This window comes from Cardiocondyla obscurior, linkage group LG21 (genome assembly GCF_019399895.1).
Source record: "Cardiocondyla obscurior isolate alpha-2009 linkage group LG21, Cobs3.1, whole genome shotgun sequence".
In the NCBI taxonomy this organism is placed as follows: domain Eukaryota; kingdom Metazoa; phylum Arthropoda; class Insecta; order Hymenoptera; family Formicidae; genus Cardiocondyla; species Cardiocondyla obscurior.
In genome coordinates this window covers 3,959,630-3,981,457 of record NC_091884.1, presented here as the reverse complement: position 1 = coordinate 3,981,457, position 21,828 = coordinate 3,959,630, and the positions used below count along the sequence as shown (strand labels likewise).

Genomic DNA, 21,828 nt, shown 5'->3' with positions numbered 1-21,828 from the left:
TGTTCTTCCTCCCGTGCGTGAGTGCGTGTCTTTCTGCAAATCTTGATCGCATTTTTCGGTCGGTCGTCATTCATTCGTTTGACCCTCAAACGTCGTTATTTTGGACGACGCCCAACGGGGGCACGAGAGTACACCGCCGTTTCGCGAGTATAGATACCACAGAGAGCGCAAGAGCCTTTGTGAAATTGTGGTATCTAGCAACTCGCCGCATGGATAACGTGCGTAGTATGCCTAAGACCGGGGAAGGCGTCATTGACGACTCACGGTCGAGTCTTCTTTTTACTTCTCTCTTCTCTCGCAGATGCGGGTATAACTCTCTCGCCGACTGCCGCGATCGAATGAACGTCGAACAAATCGCTTGTACGCGGCCGTCGAAACGGCGCGCGCAAGCAGTTTGTCTTCGATAAAACGACTCTCAGCTAGGCGTGGTCCGGAAATTGTATCCGTGAACCGCAATCTGCGTTTAAAATGTCGATGTTCATGTGTCCTGCAGTTTACAAGTTGACGCGCAATTAGCTGCGTTCTTCATCGACCCACGAGCCAAGTGATCCACCGTTTAGGGTGATCGTTCTTTTGCGCACAAAATACGCTCTATCAAGGAATAGACAACAATGTGCGTCTGTAACTTCGTTTTGGCCCTTTGATCAGCCTAGTCGCGCGTCCAAGCACGCGCGGACCGCTGCCCCTGTTACGGAGGCTACGGCACAATGGTGGAGAGAAAGGGAAACGTCGGTTGTTAGTGCGGTGCAAAAACCGGGAGGTTGCGTCTCTCGCGAAGCGAGAGCCAGAGCGGAACTCTTTAAAAAACCGTCGGGGTCAAAAGTAACAAGAATATTCGACGAATCCTTCAGGACGCGCAATTGCGCGCGCTCGCACGGGACCGGAGGAATAGCAGCAGCAAGACTCGCTGCACTTTCTACTCTTCGCCCGGTGCGCACGACAACGCGGCAGCACAGATTACCACCGGTAAATGACGCATACGCGCTCACTGCAACGCATTCGAATCGCGGGGATGGAGGCAGCGCGAGGGCGCACCTGCATTGAAAGGAAATGTTGGATAGGTCCATGTAGGACATGACTTAATCTATTGGAGCCATTGGATCTTAGACGGAAGACTCCTTCTCTGCTTAGCAACACCGCGCCCACCAACCGCGGCTCGCCGCCTCTCGATTTAAGCCGCCGAGGTCAGGAGGTTTACCCGAGAAGGTTACGAGTTTCTCCCGTTTATATCGACAGCTTCCGACAGACCGCCGGCTGGCGGCCCTCGAATCTGACTAATATGGAGTGTCCTATGCTTGAGAAGGGCAAATTACAAAAGGCAGGGACGCTGCCGGGCAGAATGTCGACTCAACCAACCTTTTTAGAGCACTGAGGCAGCACTTTTGCATTAGCCGCAGTATAATCATCATTGCTTCATATAAGGGCAATTGCTCACATAAGGCTTATCCACCAAGCGCACTTAGGCGTCGCACTGAGCAACATACCCCGAAAGACGCAGTGCCATGGCACTCAGAGCCGTAGGAGGGGAATCAGTTTCCTCGGCTCTAACTTTACGGCATAATCCTCGATGATTGCAACCACAAGGGTCGACAATTGCAATCATTACCGTTTCAGACAATTCTTCACCGGAGACTCGTGTACCCTCGGCCCAAATGGGCTCAGAGTACGGTACGCTTTTAGTCGGTCACACAGACCTAAGCCCCCTCACCACTACAAAGTAGCGTACCACAAGGGGAAGTAGATAGGGACAGTGGAAATCTTGTTAATCCATTTATGCTATTTTTTTTTTATCACGCAAACAATGTTTAACGCGACATTATGTTTTTCAACAGTAGACATTCGCGGGTCAGCCCTACTTATTCGCCTTTCCACAGCCGCTCCGTGTTTCCTACGTTGCTCGTCCTTGTACCTTGGTTGTCTTGTTGAACTGGTGAAATGATGCTAGGTCTCCGATTATCGGTTGACAGTTATCTGGTTGACATTATTTTTAGTGCTTTTTTTTTATTATTCCCATGCTTACTAGTTCATCCGCTGACTGTTTACTCCAAATTCCTCGCCAGGATCTAATTGCTGATGTATTTCGTACTTCTTTGACCTGCCATTTTTCTTTCACTAGATCTGCCAAGTCCGCATATACAGGGTGTCCGAAATATTATTAGCAATACTAAAACTGTGGGTAGGGATTCAGATTTGGAGACAAAAAGTCTTGTACGAATTTGTAAAATTCGTAACCATTATTAAAAAAAAAAATTAATTTGTATAGCGCATGAGCGATAAGGAAGATGCGAGTGAGTGAACGCGACAGGCGAATAGCTAAAAATGGCACCGTCTTACTTCCGCCCGCCTCGTCAATCATGCTTGACGATAATATTTACTTGTTTTTAACTTTATTCGCTAAGTAACGGAACTATCTTAACTACAGGACGATCAAACGTTGAGGTTGCGGTTTTTAATGTTACTACTCGTACTTGATTATTTTTACCAGGGTAGACTGCTATTATTCTAGCTAGAGGCCATTTCCCAGGGGAAGTGGTCTCCCCCTTTATTAAACAAAGCATTCCAATTTTTAAATTTTTACCTTTATTTGGCCATTTCTGACGAATATTTAAAGAGGGTAAGTATTCCTTTGACCATCTTTCCCAGAAATGGTCTTTAATTTTTTGAATTAATTGCCATCGAGACAAACGATTATCAGGTAACTTTGCTAAAGAGGTTTCAGGGATTGAATTCAATGCTTCGCCTATCAAAAAATGTCCAGGTGTTAAAGCTTCAAAGTCTTTGAAATCATCGGAGAGGGCTGTTAATGGTCTTGAATTTAGACAGGATTCAACCTGAGTTAAAAATGTGGTTAGTTCTTTAAAAGTTAGTGTAGCCTCGCCGATGACCCGATGTACATGGTACTTAGTAGCCTTAACGGCGGCCTTCCATATATCTCCAAAATGAGGCGCGGAGGGAGAATTAAAACGCCAACGTATTTCATGGTTTGAAATATATTTTTGAAATAGTTCATTCTGAATCGCATCATGATAGAATTTTCTTAATTCTGTATTGGCTCCAACGAAATTGATTCCACGATCGCTAGTTATTGTGGCGCATATTCCACGACGGGAGATAAAACGACGGAACGCTGCGATAAACGCTTCAATGGTGTAATCCAAAACCAATTCTAAGTGAATAGCACGAGTGGCTAAGCAAACAAAGATTGCAAGGAATGCTTTATGACTCTTTTGTCCACGGCCCTTACTGGCTCGAACTAGCACTGGGCCGGCATAGTCTATACCTGTATTTAAAAATGGTCTGCTTCTACATATTCTTAACTTAGGTAGATTTCCCATTTAAGGTTGTGGAGTAGCACCTCTCCATCTTATACATGGAACGCAATGTCGAATATAATTTTTTGTTGTTGCTCTTCCCCCTATTATCCAATATTGTTGTCTAATAGTTGTTAATGTAAGTTGTACTCCCCCATGCAATGTTTTCTTATGACAAGCATTAATAATAAGTTTTGAAAAATGTGAGTACTTAGGTAAAATAATGGGGTGCTTCTGATCTCCGTAAAGATTTGAATTTTGCAACCGTTCTCCGACTCTTATTTTTCCATTTTCATTAAGTATTGGAGTGAGTGATAACAATTGACTGTGTTTAGGGAGGGGTTGACTATTTTTTATTAGATTAATTTCTTCCAAAAACCAGCATTCTTGTGTAATACAAATCAATTTTAATTTTGCTTGTTTTATTTTATCTGAGGTTATTGAACCGTGATTATGAATTTTTAAAGTTGTTTGCCAGCGTAGGCACCAAATTGTAACTCTTAGCAAACGTTGTAATGATGAAAATTTTGTTTAAATTTTGTTTTCTTCTGGGAAAATGAAAGTAGTTAATGTTTGAGCTCGCTGTTTTTGCCTTACAAGATCCTGTTCTATTTGACCAGTATTATTTTCTTTATTGATAATCGGTGAGGGTCGTATGTTTGAATTAAGCCAAGAAGGACCGTGCCACCACAAGAAATGTCTCAAGATTTCTTTAGGATAAATGCCGCGAGACGCGCAATCCGCTGAGTTATCTGTTCCGCGTACATGATTCCAAACTGCCAACGGTAATGATTGTTGTATCTCTGAGACTCTATTAGCTACGAAAGTGGTCCACTTAGAAGGATGACCTTCTAACCAATCAAGAACGACGGTAAAATCTGTCCAAAGAAATATATCATAGGGCGCGATTTTCAATGTAGCTTGAATATGTAATATTAATTTTGCTAATAATGTTGCAGCACATAGTTCTAATCTAGGAAGAGAAATTGTTTTTAGAGGCGCTACTCTTGTTTTAGCCTGTAACAGAGATGTTACCGTTCGATCCCTTGTAATGGTTTTGAGATAAACGACGGCCGCGTATGCATGCTTAGAGGCGTCGGCAAATCCATGTAATTCGAGTTTTATATTGGATTCGATTGTATTTAATCAACGAGGAATTTTAATCTCTTTCAATTTCTTAAGTTGTGAGCGAAACTGTTCCTAACATAAGGCATCATTTTTTGAGAGGGGTTGATCCCACTCTATTCTTTTAAGCCACAAGTTTTGTATAAATATTTTAACCTTTATTATGACCGGAGCTAACCATCCTAAAGGGTCAAAAAGTTGTGAAAATTCAGATAAAACTTGTTTTTTTGTAAAGATAGTATTAGATAGTTTTGAAACATGAAAATAAAAAGAGTCATGAAGAGGGTCCCAACAAAGTCCCAGAATGGCATGCTCATTTTCGAGTTGCCATTCCACAGCATTCTGTGCTTGCTTAGCTATAGGTAAGGATAGCGCTAATTTTTTATTATTTACTGCCAGTAGGGAATAAACACAGGTTCTAATCCATGGGGCAATGAACGGGGCGCGGGGACGGGTGAAGAATCTATGACGAGAGGAGCGTAGGGAGGGGGAATTTCAATAGCGTAGAGACGAGGGATTGTGAATATGAGTAATTCACCCTTCTCCATTTTTTCTCTCGTATATCACCACGCCAATGAGTTCCCTCTCCATACAGTTCCCTCACCGTAGATCCTTCCCCCGTCTCCACACCTCACCCATTGCACCCATGGATTAGAATTCACATGTCAGCAAAATTTCTCATACCAACCATCTTTACGCATCGTATGCATCAACCATTTTTACGCATTATATACATATACCAGCTATTGCTCGCTGGTGTGCAAAATATAGTTTTTATTGATGGTATCGATACCATCGTCACTAATTTTATAATGCAAGGAGCGTGAGAAAGGGAATTTTTTTTCCAAGGTAATGATGGAAAGAAAAAATAAAAATTTTATTTAATAAAATTTTTAATATAGAAAAAATTATGCATACATAACTTAAAATAAAAAAGAACATACATTATTGAAAAATAAAAAAACATACATAATATAGTTTTATAGTATACACCGCATCATCCTCTTCATGTATATTAGCAATTTCAGCGGCTGCTGTGACAATTAAAGTATCTAAGTCACTTTCCGGTTGCTACACGTATGCAGTTTTTTGTCATGAGATACTTTATTATAAAATTAAAGATGCAAACTTGTAATATGGTCATCTCGTCATATGTTTTTTAAACATATATCATATAACCATATAAAATTTTAAAAAGATGCGAAATTTTTTTTGCAATATGATCACCAGTTACACGTTGTAATGTATACATATTACGAAAGTTGGAGATATTAATAACAAGATTATTGCATCATTTATAAAAGAACTCAAGTGTGTGGCTAACACGTGCCAAAAAACGCAAATTGTACAAAAATCACCAGCTATGAGTTTAAATGTATATATCACAAGGTTAGAGATATCATTAACAAGATTGTCTTATAAAAGAATACAAGTGTTTGGTTGACACATGTTAAAGAACGCAAATTATGCAAAAGATGTGAGTATAAAAGCAGCGAGGCTGTAAGGATACATAATATATAAAATTGTGGAACGTTCGTGCCAACATGTCAGAACAAAATTTATACGAGGATCGTGTTGAAAATTATATTAGCGTGACATACCCAGCTATTGGGGTAAGTGCAATTATAAAAAATATATTAAAGTAAACTAATTTTTTAATGGAAAATGTGGAAATTAAAAAATGTTTTTTACAGCGCATATTTGTTGATGGGGAGCCCACATATGAGGTGGAAATTAAAAACATGTTGAGGTTCCAGATACCTCACACACAGCCTGTAAGTTACTAATATAAAAATAATAATTTTTATTGAATAAAATAAAAATATAACACATTATTTTTTTCAGAGTTTGATAGACCCTGAAGAAATAAAAATCAAAGGGTTTATAAACATTGAAAAGCGACTGACAATACGGCGAGAGCGCCAAAAAGATCAGGCGTATAATAAATATATGTGGATGAGCCCACCCAACGATGGCAACGACTTCGGGCTGAGGGAACTATTTGGTCTGGAGTACGACGCAGCATTTGCGCCCGAAAGCTGGGATTGAATTATTAAGAAAAAATATATTTATACATTTTTTATATATAATTATATACATATATTTTTATAATTACATATATATATTTTTTATAATAAAACTTGTTTTAATAAAGATTTTTAGTTTTTTATTTAAAAAATCTTAATAATAATTTTTTTTTGATGCGACATCCACCAATTATATATTTTTAAAACATTTTGTAACGCGCAATGTTTATCATGATTGTCACATCGCATAGTGTTAATAGAATCTAAAACATTTAAAGACTGTACATTTTCATAATCGACGTCTAAGGTTTCAATGATGTGGTCTTCTCCAACATCATCGTTGAGCATATCAGCCAACCAAGCACGTTTTTCATATCCTTTGACATATATAAGACGTGACACTTCGTCACCGTTAGCACCTGCTACAGCCGTTGTAATTAAATGTTTTGCCATGTTGTATGGCACGGTTCCATCTTCCCAAGCCAGCGCATGGTGATATTTTATTAGTCAAGAAATGCATGATTTTTCAGATCGTGTTAAAAATTTTCATGGCATGGGACTCTTAAAAATGTAATGAGTCAGAACAACACCTTTTCTTAGCACAGCAACTTCTTTTACAACAAATCGTCGCCCAATATTAAAACCTTGAAGATCGACAAACGTTGGTGTAATCATGATGAACGTGTGTCCAAAACAATAATGATTCGTGTCAATAAAAATTGTTTCTCTATATATGATAAAAACTGTTGACACAACAATTTTATAAAACCTTGCGCACAACGTTGGATAATGGGCTGTATTCAACTACACGATCATGTAAAATGAGACAATATGCGGTTGTATTTGCGGGAACATTTTCTTTACAATCAAATTCTAATCGCACGTCCACAGTGGCGCTTTTGATTGATTCGTTCTGTCGAGAGCAATCGATAACAACAAATGGCCCATATGATAGAAATGCCGCTACATTACAAAAAGCTTCATAAGAATTGTTGCCATAATAAGCTTTACGAAAACGTATATACATATTATAAAGAATTGCATATTTGTTTTTATCGAAATCTAAGTTCAGATCATCATATGGATAATATTCAGAGTTGAGATAAAGTTTCACATTCATTAATTTACAATCATCAAAAACGTTTGATTTTTTAGACATAACGTTTTTGCGATTGGTTTGCAGAGCAAAGATAACATATCGAGGCTTTTCAAGCTGCGTTGCAGTTTTGACGGCCCAAGAATGTTTTGTCGTACTCTGCAAAAGAGGATATTCATTCAAATCCCATGAGCGAAAAGTCATGCTTAAATATCGCCCGCTATTCAAAGTTCGCAGCATGGTTAATTTATTAACCTCATTTAACATAACATGAGGCATTCGCCATTGTACTTTATACAATTCAATTTTAGGTTCTAATTCCGAATGTCCAATAATGGAATTATTATCATTGCGAGCGCGTATTAGAATTAATTCATGGCGAGCGTTGACAATCACACGTTTGTAATTTTCGCAGAAACCTAACAATATACTTAATGGTACGCAAAAATTAAAGAATCCTTTTGGCATAGTCGATGTTTCAGCCCATTCCGCATTTTGCAGCATCGCAGCATTATCAGACGTTAGTGATATATAATTTTTGAGAGTGGTAGTTATTCCAACGTTTCTGCTGCGATCAATTTCCACACCATTGAGTTCATAACGGATTTCATCGAACATAAACGCTATGCAATTAATTCCAAGCGCAGCTGCCAACTTATCATCAGGGTTGTTTTTTTTCGTCAGTTTTCTTTCAATATAGAGAAAGCTGTCACATAGCAATGTATACAAATCCTGTTGTTGTATTGGTATCCGTATTTCATCACTGTATCCAAATGTTGTGTTAGCATATGGGTTGTATTTATGAGTTTCAATTTTGACAATACTATTGTCAAAGATCGGTTTATCATCAATAATCAATATATCACACATTTTTAGATGTTACACATGTAGAATTAAAATTATAAAAGTCCGGTAAAATTTTTGTAAAAGACGCACCGCATTATGTATTAGCCGATAATAAAAACAACGCGAGAAAATAGGCACCGTCGAAACAAATATGACTCGGCTCCTACAGTAAATAAAGCGAAGGGTCATGGAACTCTAGAAAGCGCCGAATTATTCTAAAAACCGCGAAATGTATAAATAGACGGTGCGGACAAAAAAGAGTCAGTTATTCTCTTCGATACGAAATAAAGACAGTGTCGCCTGACACAATATATATATATATATATCGAACTTTGAATTTTAATTACTACTCACCTACCAAAAAATCACTACACACACAATGAAACCCAACGATTTTAAAAATTTCACGTTTGATGTGGACGTTGACGGTGTCCAGCCGGCGCTACAAGTCGCGCAGAATAAGGGGGGTCACAGTTTAAGACATAAAGACAGACACTTGACAAGTTTACAAAATAAAATCAGATATATTTAATAAACAAGTAAAGAAAATAACAAGCAATGACAAAAACGATAAAAAGTAAAGCGCAAATTATAAAGAGAAGCAGTCCTCTCATTGAGGAAACAAAAGCGGATCAGTATAGACCGCGTCTGACTTATCTGTATTCCGCAACGGCGGAAGAATGTTGTCGGCAGCAAGCGCAAGGAACTCGCAGTTCACAGCTTGCGGTTCGCAATTCGTGTTTCGCTGCTCGTAATTTGTGTACGCAATAGAGCCTGGCCAGGCTTGAGAACGCAGAGTGATTAGCACACATGCACTTGATGCACAAACTGGAGCGCGGTGATACGAATGAATTATACAATGTAAAGTGTCGTAGAAGACGACAACTGAGCGATGTGCTCGCTATGAGATTCGGAGGGACTCTGAGGGCTCGGCTGATGCAACGAGCCTTCAGAGCTATTGTGTCTGAAAAGTAAATCGGGATAGTCCCGGAAGTTCGTTGAGGAAAGTCCCGAGACAAAGTCCATTTCAAAGTCCGATCACGGAGTAAATAATTATTAAAAGAAGGGTCGCGGTATTAGAGTTTGCTTCCTCCTTCGCACAGTCGGTAACGTGTGAGGTGGCGTCATCCGACGTGTAGCGTCGGAGGGATCCGCCACATACTCACCTACCAAAAAATCACTACACACACAATGAAACCCAACGATTTTAAAAATTTCACGTTTGATGTAGTAAGTTTTTTCTTCAATAATTGAGCCCCTTTGGTGGAAACTGTGTATTTAGTTTGTCTCACGTTCGACGTTTTATTCAAAACGAGCATCTCACACTAAAGTCGTCTCCGCACATGCAGTCTCACGGTAATTTCTTCGCCGCGAAAATCAAGCAATCGTCCGTTCTGATCTACAATGCGAATCGTCAAATCAGTAACGCTTCGTACGACAACTGGGAGGTAAATGATCTGTGTTGGAGTTTCAGATATCTTATATCCAGGCGGAACCTTAGGTGAAAATTCATGTATTGTATGTACGCGTTTTCCATTACTGTATGCATCCCCCGTTACACTACATTCAATGCGAATAACATTTACATTGATAATTTGTATCGATGCATCCGATTCATGCCAACGTAATGGCTCGAGTATGCGATCTGGTGAAAATCCTAACAACGTTCCAATGTTGCATGGTTTGGTGAAATTTATTTGATAAATACACTTAATCTCGCTTTTCATCGTATTGTTATTAGCTCTAATCGTTAAAGGATAATCTTTTTCATCATCGCCATATGAAATCATGTTCTTTGTAACATTATTGACATGAAGCTCGTCGAGCGCACGTTTTAGATATTCGGCAATATCGCACAGTTCATACGAGCCGTCGGGAATGGTAATACTTTCTCCATCATCATTATCATCAGCATTATCGAAATAGAATGTATTATTTGATGAGTTTACATTAGGAATTGTAAAAAATGTTTCAAAATCAGCCAGCCCGAGTTCATATTCTCCATCGCTTAAATCTATAGCGGGGAAGTAGCTCACCGCGAGGATACTACTTTTACCCGATAACGTGAGCGTCAGCGACATGTTTGATACTGAGTTTACAACGCATTATGTTTGTTCTTAAATTGTGTATCGATTGTCTGCAGAAACTGTAGACACAATTGCCCACAGTTGTTTTGATTATATCGTTGATATGGTAAGCGATTATATTCAATTCGTGTTGCATCATTCCCTAGATATCGAGCAAGTTCTTGTGGTGCTCGAAGATTGCCGAAACTATTAAAATATATAGCGCAATTTCCTCTTTTCGCATATGCCACCCAGTGGGTACCTAATCCTTCAACTTTATCTAAATTCACAATACCGCTCTCGTTTTGATGTATTCCCCCAATCGGTAAAATATTACGCATAAAAACGCCTCTAAAATATGAGATGCGCATGTGTTTCGCTAATTGTCGCAATTGTATATCGGTAGTAGCACCTTTGGGAAGTTTTAACGTCTCATCGGCGTTTTTTTTTTTCCTTTCTTATTTCTATTATTTTTTTGAACTCCACCACCACGTTTGTATGGAGCGAGATAAACACCGCGACCTTCCATGGCGTAATTGTGACGTTTCATTTCTTCAAGTTGGCGTTGTGAGGCTTTTTTATTATTTACAGCTTTTGCGATTCCTGCGGCTCCACCAGCGAGCGAATCGATAACACCCAGTAAGGGTAGAAGCGGTATAACGCCACCACGTTTCGCTATCGGAAGTGTTCGTTTCTTCACCGTTTTCTTCTTCAGCGTATTCTTCCTCGCTGCACATAAGCCCATACCAAGTTTCGTTTTTGCTTTCATAGCTGCCCATACGTTTGTAGCTGCAGCTTTTTCACCAAAACTTGAATCTTCTGCGTTAATACGTTGCAGCGCTTTATTGGCGAGAATATTGTCAGCCACGTGGCGCTCTGCGAGATTGTTGCTACGTAAGTAGGCTATATCGTGATCGCGACAAGCCGCATCCAGCGGATTAATTCCACTATCTCCTCTGGCAAATCGTTCGTTTAATCGAGTTCCTGGGCCACAAAACTGGTACCCTGGTATGTGCAATTCAAACGGAAGTGCGTTAATCGCTCTGTTTAACAAGCCTCGCCCATTTTTCTCAGACATTCAATACAGTTTTTTATTAATGGCGCAGGACCGTCAACATGCGTTTCATAACTCAATAAATTATAATGTTTTAAACATCGACGGTATTGTTGAACATCTAAATCAGCCTTTAAGTGTTCAGGAAGCTTATTCCACAAATAGTCAATATGTTGCGAAAATCGTTGTAATAAGAATATTTTTGGAATATGTTGTAGTTGTTCAGCGGTTAAATCACAAATATTACAATCGTCCGACAGCAACAAAAACATAGTGAATACTGAGCGTTTAATTTTTATGCACACAACTATAAATATATCAGCATGGATGATATTGATCTCATTTAGAAGGTAGAATGCGGTTCATACAGCAAGCGCCACCAATCAAGGTGGTGAATTTCGATGACAAGTTATTATCCGAGTGTGTGTTACATAGACATGGAAACATGTTACCGAGTTCTATTCGCGCTATCATTTGTGGTCCATCAAACTGTGGCAAAACTAATGTATTAATAAGTCTATTGGAAAGCCCGCATGGTATACGATTTGAAAACGTTTATGTATACTCGAAATCGTTGCAACAACCAAAATATCAGTATTTGAAAAAGATATTGGCACCAATAGAAGAAATTAATTATTTTACATTTTCAAATAATATTGATGTTGTTCCACCGAGCGAAGCACTTCCAAATTCTATATTTATTTTTGATGATATAGCATGTGATAAGCAGGATGCGGTAAGAGAATACTTTGCAATGGGGCGACACGCGAAAGTTGACAGTTTTTATCTTTGTCAAACGTATGCGAAAATACCGAAGCATCTTATACGTGACAATACGAATTTTTTAATTCTATTTAAACAGGATGTTACAAATATGAAACATATATATAATGATCATGTTAACACTGATATGTCATTTGAAGATTTTGATAAATTGTGTCGAATATGTTGGCAACAAAAGTATGGATTTGTGGTGATTGATAAGGACAGTGCTATTTCAAACGGTCGCTATAGAAAGGGATTTAACGACTTTGTGGTATCATAATGTGATCAGTCGTTGTCGATACACCGATTGATAACTGTCAAGCTCAATATGAATAACAACAGTGAACTTAAAAATCGAGAGATAATTGCGAAGAAAATTGCTCAAACGAGCGATTCGATTCGCAAAAAGTATCATGTTATGAAGACGGGAAAAATGAAAGAAGATATCGCGTTGGAGCGACATTTTAAACCCATCGTTGAGCCTCTTAAACAGATTGTAGAAAACACCGTTGGAAACAACGAAGTTGAATCAGCCATATCAAAGAACGAATCGTATTTTCAAGAAAAAAAAGATGTGTTAACGCCGAAACAAAAACGATTAATTACAGCATCTCCAATATCATTACCTGAAGAAAAAGAAGAAAGTAGATCGACACCAAAACGGAATCGATTAATAAATACATCGCTGATATCTTTATTGGGAGAAAAAGATGAACGTAGATTGACACCAAAACGAAAACGATCAAATGCAACGTCACCGATAACAGCATCGACTCCAATTAAATCAGCGTTAAAACGATCACACACCATACCGTCCACATTAAACGAGACGCCTAAGTTCGCGCAACAACGAAATTTTTCATCAAGGGAACGTTCACACTCACATTCCATTGAAGACGTTTTCGATGCCGCAGACGAACCGTTGGTAACATCTATTCGACAAAAGTTGCAAACATCAGAAGGTTGGAAGACTCTTCAAACTCATTATGGACCGTTGGGGCAAAAGTATCTAGGCGCTGTTTTGAGTGGAAAAAAATCTATTAACATCGATAGCGTTTACGGAGTTTATTTCAACGACAATGGAACGATGATTGGCAACAAGCGTGTTGATTTAGATAAAAATGATAATATATTGATAGATGGTAAAAAGTATCCTGGAACAGTGGGACTTTACGAATTGATTTTTATGAGATTTCCCGATGAGAGCAGTTATACTGATACCGATAAAGAAAATTATAAAAGTATACTCATGGCAACGAATGCACATAAACGTGACTACAATTCTCAAAATCAAGTAAAGAGTAACAAGGGTCACAAATATAAGAATATAATCGCTCCTGTGCTGAGTAAAAAAATTGGACAAGGTATACCATACGCTGTAACATTAAACAATAATAAAATCGATTATGTTCATTGGGATGATCCAAACGAGCTCGTAGATCGTCTTCGATTGCTCGAAGCCTCACGCTATGCAGGTCATAACGCTCACGACAATGAGATTTTATCAATTATTGAGAAACTTCGCGAAGTGGGGCTTATTATAAATTGAAGTATGCATACACAATTTAATCATTTGATATCGAAATGCCGATTAACAAGTTTGGAACATTGCTTAAAGATGGTGGAGGAAGTAATACTAATCAACATTATCGATATAATGCGTTAGTTAGAAATTACGTGCGCGATAACGCTCTTTGTGTAACATCCACCGATTACGACGCGCGATCACACAAAATTAAGCATGTAGCTGAACCTTTGGACGATGATGATGCTGTCAACAAACAATATGTTCAACAAAATTTACAGATTTTAAAGAATGAAATTGTGGAACTTAATAATAATGTTCAACAGAATGTGCAGAATTTAAAAGATCAACTAAATGAACTGAATAAGAAAATAGAAATACTACAGAGTAGTCTACAGGTTGTGGTAAACACGCTTCGCAAGAAATTTATTCGCGGTGAACAGAATTAAACAGCTGCCGTTGCCGTTTGCTGTTCCCGTTGCCGTTGCCATTAAAAAAAATGTCAAAGAAAATAAGCTCAGAAAAATTACAATTGGTAAACGAATTGCATACACCGGCGAGAAGAAATTTTTCTCGAAGGCGTGTTATAGTGCGCGGGTATGATGACTTGTGGCAAGCTGATGTAGTCGAGATGCGCCCATACACACGTGTCAACCAAGGTTACCACTACATATTCACCGTTATCGATGTGCTGAGCAAGCATGCATGGGCTGTACCATTAAAGACGAAAAGCGGTATCGAAGTTGCAACAGCGATTGCAAAGATCTTTCGCGACGATAAAAGATGTCCGAATAATCTTCAAACTGATAAAGGAAAAGAATTTTATAACACAAATGTGCAAAAACTTTTGAAAAAACATAATATTAACCATTATTCCACATACTCCGTAATGAAAGCGTCAGTTGTCGAACGGTTCAACCGAACGCTTAAAAACGCTATGTGGAAAATGTTTACGCTCAATGGAAATTATAAATGGATTGATTTGTTACAGCAGCTTGTTTCGGATTATAACGCGCGAAAACATCGAACTATTGGCATGCGACCTATTGATGTTACCCGCGCAAACGCGAGTAAGCTCTTGGCTACGGTCTACAACCACATCAAGATCGCTGCTCCAGCACGATTTAAAGCTGGTAATTCAGTACGTGTGAGCAAGTTTAAAACATTATTTGAAAAAGGTTATACGCCAAATTGGACCACTGAAGTGTTTAAAATCGTCAAAGTGTTGAAAACTAGTCCCGTAACATACTTGCTTGAGGATTCATGTGGAAAACCCATCGCTGGGGGATTCTATGAACAGGAATTACTTCATGTAAATAATCCTGATGTATACCTCGTTGAAAAAGTGTTAAAAAAACATGGAAATAATGTTTTATAAAAAATTTTAATACATAAATAAACAAAACATTTTTTATATTATATTATATTACATAAATAAAAAAATTTTTATATTATAATACATATGAGTATGGAATAAAAACTTTTATTTATAGTGGTATTTTATAATGCCCCCATGGTAAAGTTACAGTAGAACCGGGTATAATGTATCACTTATCGTCATATGGACTCAGAGCAGTTTTCTCCTCATGTATAGTATACACCTTATGCAACTTGGATCTTATACATGTTTGCTGATGAGTCATTTCTATTTCCTCATTCAAGCATCGCGTGTAATCATCAAACGTTATCTTTTTAGCAACGACATTACTTTTAACACCTTTAATTTTTTTGGTATCTTTTTTACCCTCGACTCGCAAAGCATACATTTTTGCTCTAAGTCCAACGAATTCAGTCATAATTGCTCCATTGTTTTCATCCTTCATTAAACCCGGTACTTTTTTATTAACGCGTGGGAGACCATATGCATTATCAATCGCATAATCGCTCGTATCGAATTTGTTAATGTTATGTTTCATAATTTCGTAAACGTCATCACATTCAATATGATATATGAGACTATCCGTATCGGTATACATAATTTTACATTTATTATGATATAGAGGTTGCATATGCTCATGGTAAAATTCATACAAACATGTCTTAGATATGTCTAGAATACACATACCAACATAAATTGGTTTGTTAAATTTTACCGCAAGTTTATGCATTTCAATAGCCACAAGATTTTCGGCAAAGATACTACGACTATGAAAATTTGGTTTCGCAATCAACGCCTCAGCGCCAAATCTTCCTTTCCCATGTGTTACAAGTCTCATATCGACGTGATTACGCACATTCTCCATAGTTTTGCCAAATACAGCATTGTTCATCAATTTATATAAATTTTTTTCAAAATCATTTTTAACAAGCGTTCTAAATTTTGTATTAAGTTCTATATAAACGCGAAACCATGGAGATTGCTTGAATTGTAATACGCGATGTATTTTTGTTACGTGGAGACCATGACGAATACATTGTTGCAAATTGCGATAATGAATGATGTAGCGTTTCTTATCGCATAAAGTTACAAGCAGTTTGTCCTGCCGCTTACCTGGCGGTTTATCACGTGTAGGACAGAACGGCAGGTCAACATGCTCGTCATGTAATTTTTGCGGATACTCCAAATCAATCTCAAGAATGTAACCATCGGGTGAATCTAGTGGTACATTTATCACATCAAAATTAGAAGCATCGTCAACCCATTGAAAATCCGCGTATGGCAGCGGTTGACACATCGCCCATCCATATAAATTATTCACATCAAAATACATCAAATATGTTGATGGTTTCAATGAATCGTATGACTGCATGTACTTATTGTTGGCATGAGCATATCTACCAGAGCATTGGCTTAATCCCCCTCTTATTCCACGTTCAATAAACATAACCATGTCGATGTCGGTAAGAAGTTCAAATTTAATATTCGTATGTTTTAACATCGCGTCCCATGTAAAACCAGGTAAAGTGTAATAATACGCTGGATCAAGTTTGTAACTCGTTATACAGCTGTCTCTAAAATTTTCAAATATGTCAGCCAACAACAAGACATCGGTTTTTAAATATAAATTGCTGTACTCCCCAAGCGTTCGAATTGAAAATTGTTGCCAGATATCTACAGCGTGTGCATAATCACTCTCGGATACTATGTCATCTGTCAATGAACTGTAAAACGATTCGCGTGGTGGTAAACATGTATCTTCTAACTTTTCAATAGAATCGATATATTCATATGGAAAGACACCTTTACGCGTTAATAAATCAAAATTTTTATTACTTAAATTAGAAAATTCATATCGTAACACTCGCAGTTTATCCTTATTTAAAAAAAATGCTAATTTCTCAAGACTAGTATTTAAAAATTTAAATGACTCAATAAATCGTAATTTTATACAGTCATTTCTATCATCAGTAGTACTTTTCACATTTTTTGTAAACGATATATACTTTTCTTTTGTAATGGGAAGCAGCTCTACTGATCCATCATAGGCAGTAGATATTTCTTTGATGATAAAATGTGCATTATAACCAGATAAATTGTGAAAAACTATGGGAATACAATTTGAATCCATATAATTTATATTACAGTTTGAATGTGCGGGTCCTCTGTATCGTCCAGTTAAATGACAATGATCACGCATTCGCGTATCATCAGCTGCAAACGGTTTTTCGCACACATGACAATGCGTAGCTCTTTTGAATTCTTCCCAATCATTTTGCGTAAAATCTACCATGGGTACATTGCTAGATAAAATTGTCTTTACGCTGTGGGCTAAATTTTTAAGTTCTTCGATAAACCATGAAACACAATTATTATCGCGACGAAATCGATACATTGATAACGTGTCATCATATGAGCAACACACATAGTACCCTATGCTGAATACCCTGTGATGCTGCTGTGCAGATGTAGATGTTGCAAGATCAGCATTCACCTTTTCCAAAGTGCATTCGAGGTCAGCATATACAACAAATGGCATTCGTTCCTTCCTGTTATAATTATTAAAACTTAACCATTTGTCATCTTTACTCGGTAGCATAATTGCACATTTATTGATTTTTCCACAATCTACGCTGTGTGTTTTCAATCTTTCGTTGGAGCCAAAATAGTGTAGACATCTAAAAAAATATAATATTAATACATTATTTATAATGTATGTTATAACATAAAAAATTATGATATTTACCGATCGCAAAAGTATTTTCTGTTCTTCGTCTTGCTTAACTGTGAGCTCATGAGGCGTGATAAATTTTTTATTAGTGAAAAATGTCCAACATCTTCATCTTCTTGCGTGTACAGTAAATGTATATGTACGTCTCTTTTTTTTTCTGTGAGTTGTATTGGTAAAATTTGCTTTTCAACAGCATATACATTTATTGAAATATTGTTAAGATTTTCAAATTTTTTAATTTGTTTCAAGGTTACTGGAAATTCAATACCTTGAAGATTTAATACTGTTGTGTAATGTGGATATGATGTTAATCGCTCAGTATGCGTTTTAGTTGGATATAACGCTGCTACAACCGACCATGCGAAACATGCATTATCTGTAGATTGCACACTGATCACGGCTCTTTTCATTTTAATTTCACATGGCAATTTAATGTAACACCCTGCATGCAATGGATTGTATTTATTAACATTTACAGTTAGATTTTGTATGCGAGACAATGCCCAGCTGCTATCACGTTCTTGAAACTCATCTAAAGATGAGAGAATAGGCTCGATGACTTGCGACTCATACCATTCCAATAGATCACATGTGTGAAGGAGTTCACTATTTTTCGTACACACACTTTTATTCGCAGTTTTATCACCCGCCACAAATTCACCGTTAAACACAGTATTTATTTTTACATTATGATGTTCATGCATAACATTTCTAACACATTTAAGCACAATGTCTCGCGCATCTTCAAGAAATTGTCGAGGTTCAATATATTTTGAATTGATTATGGCACCGGTTAATATGCGATTTTTGAAAGATGTATCTATTTTCAACCATCAAAGTCCTGACTCGCATGTATTATATCCCGCACCAGCGTGAACGAAACGTTGTCGCGTTGAATCTCGTAAACTCTCGATACGTGCAATACTGACAACATATGATTGCTTTACACCAACGGATAATCTTGGATGTTTATTTCGACCATGTTCTTTAATAGATTCAATGTACTCATCACAATGTTGCTCCCATATATTCAATTCTTCACGTGAATTCAATCGAGCCGCTTGTGACACTAGTTCTTGCTCTCGCTGATCCATTACTGCTCTCGAGATTTCTACACGATTAATGATGTATATTATTCACGCTGAGCGGTTTTTATGCGCATTATTTTTATTGCGTCATATGTATCAAATATATTAAGGATGATTTTTTTCATGATATTAGTCATATGTTGTTGTAAGCATTTTTTAATTGTAAAATATTATCTCAACAATATGCGCAATCGGTATTTAAAAAAATACACGTGTCTTGATTATCTCAAATGCATTGGTCTTCACATTTCTCGACAAAAACTGCTGATGCCTCACTTTGACACGTGCCTATCGATCTTATAGTAGTGTCGAGAAGTTTTGCATCTTTTTAATATAATCTTCGCTAACTTATGATTTTTTCGTCATAACATTCGGTGACTTCGCCCGTCAAAGTGTAGTTTTTTTATGTGAACTGCTAAAGATGGCTAATTTGAATGATATAAATGGTGACAATGTACCGATGGATTTTGAGTTATCAGATGAAGACGATGAAGACGATGTCACATTGTCCAGTGATAGCGATTACAGGAGTGATCAGAGTGAAGACCTCGAAGATCGTGTGCGCATAACATTAGACTCATCGCAAATTCGTGCACTTAATGGGCATTGTATGATGTCTATATATTATTCCACGCTTAATGGTGATATTGCAATATGTGCATCATGCATGATTAATTTGAATGATACAGGTGTATCAATGCATCTCGTACGCAAACATGAAATCAATGTTCATGATGCGCTATGTGATAGATCTTGTACTAATTGTAGACTTTCACTATTTATGATAATTCCATGTCAGATATGTCCTATATGTGTCGCATAAAAAAATCGCTACAGTTTGCAATGAAGATTCAATTCAGCTGACTGGCACATTTTATTAATAATGGTGGTGGTAATAGCTATGGTGGGGTTTTGTGTATAAAAATATATAGAACAAATGTAATGTTACATCAGTTGCAAAACGTTCATCAAACGACGCGCTGTTACCGCTCTCGACAATTTCTTTAAAAACTTTATTACGTTGAAAGAAACTATCCAGATGGATTTCTACGTCCCAACTACTACTACTGCTAAAACATCAAATGTGAATAATGCGTAAGTATTGATTAAAAAAATTTTGTGGAAAAACTTTTTTAAAATAAAAAACTTCTTTTATATAGCATCTCAACCAAACATCGTGTCATACGCTTGCTGGGTAGACGGTATGCGCTTACAACTACGGGATACAAGTATTTGGAGATCGGTGTTAACGTTGGCCCACCGAGTTTTGTTGAGATCGCCATTGGTGATAACCGGGGGCATGAAATGCTGCTATCTCTCGAATCATGGAAATCACTTTGTGAATATCGAGAAAACATCCTGAGTCTTTTCCACAATAAATTTGGAAACCCTCAAGATTTTGTATACCTTGGTTTGGTGACAGCTCGAGTATACAACATGAATGGTTTAAATATCCTGTGTCTCGAATCGGGCAATATACAGATGATGATGACTGAGTCAACATATCTTAAGATGATTGATCTCGATGATTGTATCACCATATCATTTGATAGGATGACAGCTGTTCTCGGACAAATCGATATAAAGTATACACAATTCTCCAACATCGCATGTGCTGCAAAGAATCGTGTTGAGGCAACAAGTGCAATACGTATTAGCAGTTATTTTGATAAGAATCAATTCATCGATTGCGAACTGTTAGTTCTTATTTTCAATGTATAATATTATTCTTTTTATAATAAATTTCAAAAAATTTATAATTATTATCACAGTATAACTCTGAGTTGAAAGTTTATTATCCTACGTATCATATTTTTTCCTGTTCACACCGGTATATCATTTCACCGTGGTATATACATTACATCTTAATGTTAGCTCCAACTGATAATCAAATATAATTTTTAATAAAAAAATATTTTTTACTTTATGTTATAGCTTTTTATTTTATTACATTGTTTATATTTTTATCCTTAACTTGCAAACATTTTTTTCCAAAAATTAGTATTAATAATGTTGAAATGATGTTAACGTTAATAATGATTTATACAATATAAAAAAAATTTTTTTTATCTATCAAAAAAAATTCATGTTCTACATTATGTCTTTATAATGAGCTAAGAGATTTTTTTATCACGTATATTGTTTCACCATCACATGGGAGAATATATGCTACCTCGTCGCATAGGCATACGCTGCATTTTTTACACCGTTGGTCCAGCTGATAAAAAAAAAAGTTAGCTGTCACCAACGTTGTTAAATGCAGCTCAGCTCACTTTGCAACAGTGACTTGGAAGAGCATCATTCCAAAAGTGACATAAAGAACATTCTTCTAAAAAAATGGATACAGTGGTGGTGCATATTATTTATCCGATAAGAATCGTAAGTATTTATACCGTCACTTATACTATCATTTATTATTATTATTTTAATTATTTTTATTTTTTTCCAGCGTATTTTAACTAACCACGGCACATATGAGATGAATACATCTCATCAGGTGCGGGTTAGAATTCCACGGCATGGAATTAAAGTATGTATTTTTTTATTTTTAATATTTATATAAGAAAATTTTTTTTATAATAATAATACCATTTTTTTCTTTTTTTAGAGCGCGGTTGTATTTGTCATCCCACACGATGGTCGGGCCGCATATGTGCGGCAACCAGAAAGTAGTCTGGATACGCTGATTGCCGCAGCAGCCGCACATATTGCGGCTATACTTGAGGAGGACGATGGAAGTGTGTAATTTTAGTGGTGTGCACGCGTGTGTGTATGTGTGGCTAAAAATTTTTATATGTGTGTATGTATGTGTTACG

The 21,828-nt window shown here is 37.1% G+C and overlaps 6 protein-coding genes and 1 non-coding gene across 7 annotated transcripts; 1 reads left to right on the top strand and 6 right to left on the bottom strand.

The window, feature by feature from the left end:
• Nucleotides 1-409: 409 nt before the first annotated feature.
• LOC139110860 (5.8S ribosomal RNA) lies at nt 410-564 on the bottom strand. Its single transcript, XR_011547098.1, has one exon. It is a non-coding gene; the product is annotated as a 5.8S ribosomal RNA (ribosomal RNA).
• A 1,823-nt stretch (nt 565-2,387) lies between these two features.
• LOC139110561 (uncharacterized) lies at nt 2,388-3,335 on the bottom strand. Its single transcript, XM_070670394.1, has one exon. The coding sequence runs from the start codon at nt 3,333-3,335 to the stop codon at nt 2,388-2,390; it is 948 nt and encodes a 315-aa protein (XP_070526495.1).
• A 3,888-nt stretch (nt 3,336-7,223) lies between these two features.
• LOC139110560 (uncharacterized) lies at nt 7,224-8,429 on the bottom strand. The gene has a single exon (XM_070670393.1). The coding sequence runs from the start codon at nt 8,427-8,429 to the stop codon at nt 7,224-7,226; it is 1,206 nt and encodes a 401-aa protein (XP_070526494.1).
• Nucleotides 8,430-12,442: 4,013 nt separating this feature from the next.
• Nucleotides 12,443-14,229, top strand: LOC139110611 (uncharacterized). Its single transcript, XM_070670466.1, has one exon. The coding sequence runs from the start codon at nt 12,619-12,621 to the stop codon at nt 13,837-13,839; it is 1,221 nt and encodes a 406-aa protein (XP_070526567.1). The 5' UTR covers nt 12,443-12,618; the 3' UTR covers nt 13,840-14,229.
• A 995-nt stretch (nt 14,230-15,224) lies between these two features.
• On the bottom strand, nt 15,225-15,993 carry LOC139110717 (uncharacterized). Its single transcript, XM_070670679.1, has one exon. It carries the CDS (start codon nt 15,921-15,923, stop codon nt 15,363-15,365), a length of 561 nt encoding a protein of 186 aa, XP_070526780.1. The 5' UTR covers nt 15,924-15,993; the 3' UTR covers nt 15,225-15,362.
• Nucleotides 15,994-16,084: 91 nt separating this feature from the next.
• LOC139110558 (uncharacterized) lies at nt 16,085-17,792 on the bottom strand. Its single transcript, XM_070670392.1, has 2 exons — nt 16,307-17,792; nt 16,085-16,128 (listed from the first exon to the last, which is right to left on the bottom strand). The coding sequence occupies exons 1-2, from the start codon at nt 17,790-17,792 to the stop codon at nt 16,085-16,087; spliced, it is 1,530 nt and encodes a 509-aa protein (XP_070526493.1).
• LOC139110604 (uncharacterized) lies at nt 17,343-19,043 on the bottom strand. The gene has a single exon (XM_070670463.1). It carries the CDS (start codon nt 18,626-18,628, stop codon nt 17,936-17,938), a length of 693 nt encoding a protein of 230 aa, XP_070526564.1. The 5' UTR covers nt 18,629-19,043; the 3' UTR covers nt 17,343-17,935.
• Nucleotides 19,044-21,828: the final 2,785 nt, after the last annotated feature.